The sequence below is a fragment of the Ceratosolen solmsi genome, unplaced genomic scaffold (assembly GCF_000503995.2).
Source record: "Ceratosolen solmsi marchali unplaced genomic scaffold, CerSol_1.0 scaffold12, whole genome shotgun sequence".
Lineage (NCBI taxonomy): Eukaryota > Metazoa > Arthropoda > Insecta > Hymenoptera > Agaonidae > Ceratosolen > Ceratosolen solmsi.
The window spans coordinates 269,105-275,135 of record NW_011948456.1 but is presented as its reverse complement, the minus strand read 5'-3'; the positions used below and the strand labels follow the sequence as shown (position 1 = coordinate 275,135).

Here is a 6,031-nt window from a genome sequence, read left to right as displayed (position 1 = left end):
ATAACTGATTAACTGTAAGTGCGCACAATATGAATATTAAATTACATTGACGTTTCGAACAGTAGCAATAAGGGAAATACTAAAATGCAATATTTGGAGGTTCGAATAAAAAATCTCATGCTCAAAGTATATCTATGAATTATTTGTACATTGTTTTCCGTTACCTAAAACAGTAATTATAGATCAATAAGTACGATGAACTCGTTTTTTTTTTAACAAATTCCATATAGTTCCAGAAACTATCATTCACAGAATTTTTACTGTTATTGAGTATTATAAATACCAAAAGTATATATAATATACTTTTCAATGTAAATATATTTTTAAATCATATTTTAGCTCTTTCCTTAAAATAAATTAAAAAAATTACTATATTAAAAATTATATATATATATATATATATATATATATATATATATATAGTGTTTTCAGATTATTTCAATTTATTATTAAATATCCTTGTCTGATCACCAAATAACCTTTCTAGACTTTATGTAATATAGTTATTGTACCCTCTTTCAATATTTATTTTACGTTTTGAATTCCTACAATAAAATAGTTTGAATTTTCCTAAGATGGCGCTAGCATATAGAATACATATTTTTCAAAAATTCAGATTCCTAATATTGAACAAAATGGTAACTAAATCACTTCCAGTCTCCGCAAACAATTTCTACTACCTTTTTTTATAACTACTTTGAATACTTATACACATTGTTCAGGCGAATCATAAATAAGATAATTTTAGGAATTAATACCCAATAATTAAGTAATTAAAACATTGTAGTTTTTGGATGGATTAAATTTTGAATATAGGTAATTTTTTTTAAATAAATACAAATGAAAATTTATATTACTTTGATAAAAATTTCATTATTTAAGCTTTTTCACAATCTTATTAATCGATCAAGAGTTATATTTAAAATGGTTTATGAGTATTATTACTACCAGTAAGTAAATATTTCTAATAGCATACTTAGATTTGCCATTTTTCAGTAGTCAGAAATGACAGAAATCACGAAAATACTATTTTCACATCCTATAACGAATGAGCATCATTGAAACACTTTTCACTACATTTTTTAAACACATTTCAAGTTGCATTGCCAACATTATATCTTAATATGAGTTTATCTATATCTTTTTTAACTAGAATTTTCATTATTAGAGTTGATTTATTCAAATTTATTTGATATATTAGATTTGAAAAGAATTTTTAAGAAATATGAGTATAAATAAAGATATATTGATTATCATAAAAGATTATATATTAACAGAAGAAAGTTTCTAACCTTCGCAGAGGTATACGAATATATATACATATCAGAAGTTTCAATTCAATCAATTACAACAGTAGTTGGAGTAATAGATTAAAGTTTTACAAGATTTATATCTAGTATGTAAATAATGTTTTTATTAAAACTAAGTACTAAACATAAAACTATATATTAAAGAAAAACCAATCATACGAAAAGTAGTAATATTAAATAATTACAAAATGTATAATAGATTTAAGCAGAGTTTACGATCGTTACAATATAAACAAGTATCAATTTTTTGCTTTAAAAAAAAAAAGTTTAATTATCATTCAAAATATAGCTCTTTCATTCAATAAATTCAATTCTTTATTATAAAAATAGAATGTTTTAATCATATTTTTCTTATTTATATTTTATAATACGTTTGCTTAGTCTAGACAATTAATAATTCCAATTCGTATTTTTAATGGTCTTCAAATCAAAATAATGTATTTTAGAAATAGACAAAAAATTCTATAGTTATACACATTAGAATAATTCTTTTAATATAACTTTTTATAAAAACAGAATGAAAAACGTTAATACAAGAATATTAATATGTAATTAAAATAATACTCATAAATTGGATAGGTCCAATTAAAAAAAATATAATATTAAGGTCAAAAAAGGATTTTAAGCTTATATAAAATAGTAATATCGTTAAATTCATCTTCGTACTAAAAATGTATTGTTTCAAAATATAAAATAAAATTTTCTAAATACAATAAAGATTTGAAACATTAAATAATAAAAATACTATAATTTAAGTAAGTGATGAGAATAACACAATTACATTTAATAAATAAATCAGTATTAAAGTATATTTTGAAGCTACTGCAAACTGTTAACTGCGTAATTATTGAAAAACATAAAGTGCTTTATACGTTTTAAGTACACTAATGAATATTAAATTTTTTCGTGTTTTGTTAAATTAATAATATGTAGATTTAATAATAATAAACATAGTACAAATAATAATTTAAAATAACTTAGGTTAATTTATATTTTTTCTTAGTTATAATTTTCAAAAACAAAATATGAAATAATTAACTGTTTGAAATCGTTATTAATTTATAATTTAACATATTTTACTTGATAAAAGAACTATTTTTTATTGATCATTGATTTACATACATTGTTATCCATACTAGGCATTCTACAAGGTAGTCACAACTGACTATGGGTAAATATAATAAGTTAGTAAAAATTACAACTTACATTCAAATCTATATATATCTTTATTTCAATAGATGATTCATTATTTGAATTAAGAAATACAGGAAGTTTCTTGTTAACTGGATGCCCAAAATTAGACAACTTTCTAAGAGGTGGTATATGTCGAAAAGGTATAACACAAATTTATGGTAAATCTGGAATAGGAAAAACTCAATTGGCTCTTCAATTATGTATTACTGCACAAATTTCATCAGATAATTTTAATGATTTTGGAGGTATGAATATATTTTAATAATATATAAATATATTTTTGTTCAAATCTAAATATTTCTAGGAGCTGCATATATTTGTACAGAATCACCATTTCCTTCAAATCGGTTACATGAGCTAATTAATAAAATTAATTTAAAAACTAAGTATCCTATTTCAAATGAAATGATATTTATTGAACATATTTCAAACAGTGTAAGAATAAAATAATATAAATATAAATTTTATAATTTATTAATTAAATATACCATGTATTGTATTTTAAGGAAGATTTAAAAAATTGTATTTATAATCCTAGAAGACTTCCAAATCTCTTGTCTCATTATAACATCAAATTACTTGTAATAGATTCCATTGCTGCTACTTTTAGAGTTGAATATGATTCGGTTTATTTGCAAAATAGAGCTAAGAGCTTAAGAAATATAGGTTATCGATTACAAAAATTATCAAGCATTTATAACATGGCTATTATTTGTATTAATCAAGTAATTTATTATTTTTATATATTCATTTATAAATACACAAGAATTAAAAAATTAAAAATTATTTTATAGGTAACAGCCCTTGTAGAAACTAGTTCAATAAATGTTTCAACTACAGAACTACCTTCTCTTGGAATAACCTGGGCTAGTATGATTACAAATTCTTTATATATGTTCAGACAAAATGGACATCGCTTTCTACATATAACAGGATCACCTTATTTACCATGCCAAACGATCGAATATGAAATACTTGATTCGGGTATTATTGTTAAAAATACATAAAAAAAATTTTTTTTTAAGTATTTAAAGTAAGTTCTTTTATATCAGAAAATGCACTTTCATCTAAAATTCGTAAAATTTTTGATGGTTTCCACTGATTTTGGGAATTAGATGAAGTAAATGGATCAACTGATCTTACATCTAAATATTCCACAGTATTATTTATTGTTAATCTAAAAATAATGCATGATATTCTCTTATAAGTCATAAGTATTGTATTTATTATAATTTACTAATAAATTTATTGTAATTTAATGAATTCAAAAGAATGAATGAAATATTTCATAATTATTTTTTATTAATGTACCTTAATGCATGAAGAAAAGTTCTATAAGGTTCAGTATCAGTTTTTTCACTGTAAGTATAATCTCCTACAATTATATGTCCTATATGTGTACAGTGTACTCTCAGTTGATGTCTTCTTCCAGTTACAGGGTACAATAAAATTTTAGTAACTGCTTCCTTATTTCTATAACCTTTTTCAAGAACTAACAATGCAGTACATGATTTCTGTGGTTTTTTACAAAAGTTATTATCAATTGTACACATTTTACGGTTTCCATTTACTTCTCTGAGATCATTTCCTGTATAACAATATTCTTATATTAATATGTTCATACCCAAATATTTAAGTTGTTTTATTTAAAAATTTTATTATTCTACCTTTCACTTCATTTACTTACCAATAAGTACATTAATTATCATTGAAGGCTTATTAATATGACCATGGACAAGAGCTAAATAATATTTTTCTACCGTCCTTTTTTGAAAAGATGTTGAAGCAGCTCTAGCTGACTGTTTATTTAATGCAATACACATTACCCCACTTGTTACATAATCTAGCCGATGAACAAAATAAAATTCATGATATAAGTTTGAATTGATTAAATTTGGTAACATCCTCCGTATTTCCATTTGAACACTTGCCTATAATATATTTAAATATTTTTTTAAATTAATTTTATAAATAAATAAAAATATAATTAATAACAAAATACTATAGAAATATTGAATCAATTTAATTTTATACCTTTACACTAGGACTATTGCTGTTTATTACCAAGTCATATGGTTTATTTATAACTAAAAAATGTTTACTATGATGTAATATTTTTACACTATTGTACTGAGTTTTTTTTTCCACAATTTTCTTAATTGATTCATAAATAAAATCACTGACAATTAAAAATATTCGTAATATTAATAGCATTTTACATCTAAATGTATTCCAAATATTCTAGGCTTTATATATATATGTATATATGCATATATGTATGCATGTGTGTATATATATATATATATATATATATATAAATGAAATAAATTTTTCATAATAACCTTACTTATATATTATAAATTGTAAGATTGTAAATTGTAAATATTAAGATGTAAGATAAATTTTACTATGAGAAAAGATATATACATACAAAAAAAGAACTTTCATCACCAAACAATATATACGATATGTGCTAATTAATTTAAATAATTTTAAAATATTTTATTTTTTCGGTACCTAATTTTTCACTCAACAAAACCATTACATAAAGTTATATATTATTTCCTTGTACATCTACCTGTATATTTTACTATATGCTACATTTATTTTAATTAATCATATACTAATTTTATTTTTCATTTAATTGTTTTTTTATTTTATAAAAATCAGTAATTTTGTAATATAAAATTAATTTTAATTGTAAATGTATTAAAACTTATATGTACCAAATCCTAAGAAAACGTAAACTGGATGGCATGCACATTTTCATTCTATAGAAGTTCAATATCAGATCGTACAATGTTACACATACATGATTGGCCATTAGATAGCATATCATGTTGCATCCAGCATGTTTGTATATACGGCGAGTTTTTAATCTTATGTTAAATCAAAGTTAAATAAAAAAATATATATTTTACAAATAATTTGATGTTTTTATTATTTAATTTTTATTTAATTCTATGTAATATTACATAATCAATACTAGTATCGCTATATTTGTATATAGCTCTTATTTTATACTGAGCATGGGTGTTCGGGATTGAAGCAGTCCCATGAATTTCAAACAAAAGAAAGGTCATTTACGCAGTCCGGCGTACCGCATGTGCGCCTAGACTGACCGCATGTGCGCCTAGACTGGCCACCACGTGCGCCTAGGCTGATCCGCACGTGCGGACCGAGGCGGGTACTCGAGAAAGATGTTTACAAACAAAACTCGGCAAGTCCGAGCAAGTTTACGATTTGAGATATTATTTACTGCCAGCACTCACAAAAAAGGGACGCCTTCGAAACTTCTAGAAGCTTCGTTTTCTCACGCCAAAGGAAAATTTCTGGAAGGGACGCGCATCGACACTGTTGCCGGCGCTGAAGACGCCGCATGCACATTTAAGCGCAACGCGCCATGAGGCGAAGCTCATTCGTAAATTCACTCCGCTCTCAATCAAGCGTAACTGCCGGTCAGTGCAAGTATACTGTAAAGACGCCGCGTGGCCACATTTTCGACAACATAAGCTCACTCGTAAAGT

General features: G+C 24.3%; 2 protein-coding genes across 4 annotated transcripts; one reads left to right on the top strand and one right to left on the bottom strand.

The window, feature by feature from the left end:
- Window positions 1-874: 874 nt before the first annotated feature.
- On the top strand, window positions 875-3,531 carry LOC105366783 (DNA repair protein XRCC3). Of its 3 annotated transcripts, none has more exons than XM_011505336.1 (6): window positions 875-950; window positions 2,462-2,481; window positions 2,549-2,749; window positions 2,809-2,939; window positions 3,011-3,229; window positions 3,299-3,531. In XM_011505336.1, exons 2-6 carry the CDS (start codon window positions 2,478-2,480, stop codon window positions 3,509-3,511), a joined length of 768 nt encoding a protein of 255 aa, XP_011503638.1. In that variant the 5' UTR covers window positions 875-950; window positions 2,462-2,477; the 3' UTR covers window positions 3,512-3,531. The 3 variants fall into 3 exon arrangements, with proteins under 3 accessions (XP_011503638.1, XP_011503639.1, XP_011503637.1); XM_011505337.1 differs by having other exon boundaries at window positions 885-950; window positions 2,466-2,481; XM_011505335.1 differs by lacking the exon at window positions 875-950 and having other exon boundaries at window positions 2,354-2,481.
- On the bottom strand, window positions 3,501-5,029 carry LOC105366784 (RNA pseudouridylate synthase domain-containing protein 1). The gene is made up of 5 exons (XM_011505338.1): window positions 5,022-5,029; window positions 4,539-4,591; window positions 4,192-4,435; window positions 3,816-4,092; window positions 3,501-3,681 (listed from the first exon to the last, which is right to left on the bottom strand). Exons 3-5 carry the CDS (start codon window positions 4,421-4,423, stop codon window positions 3,525-3,527), a joined length of 666 nt encoding a protein of 221 aa, XP_011503640.1. The 5' UTR covers window positions 4,424-4,435; window positions 4,539-4,591; window positions 5,022-5,029; the 3' UTR covers window positions 3,501-3,524.
- Window positions 5,030-6,031: the final 1,002 nt, after the last annotated feature.

What these genes read in the sequence shown, in the direction of transcription:
- LOC105366783 (XM_011505336.1), top strand. An exon ending in TTGAACATATTTCAAACAGT is followed by an intron (nt 2,940 to 3,010) that starts GTAAGAATAAAA and finishes TTGTATTTTAAG; the next exon opens with GAAGATTTAAAAAATTGTAT. An exon ending in CTATTATTTGTATTAATCAA is followed by an intron (nt 3,230 to 3,298) that starts GTAATTTATTAT and finishes ATTATTTTATAG; the next exon opens with GTAACAGCCCTTGTAGAAAC.
- LOC105366784 (XM_011505338.1), bottom strand. Translation starts at nt 4,423, where the DNA reads ATGGAAATACGGAGGATGTTACCAAATTTAATCAATTCAAACTTATAT. An exon ending in GATAATTAATGTACTTATTG is followed by an intron (nt 4,093 to 4,191) that starts GTAAGTAAATGA and finishes ATTGTTATACAG; the next exon opens with GAAATGATCTCAGAGAAGTA. An exon ending in ACTTTTCTTCATGCATTAAG is followed by an intron (nt 3,682 to 3,815) that starts GTACATTAATAA and finishes CATTATTTTTAG; the next exon opens with ATTAACAATAAATAATACTG.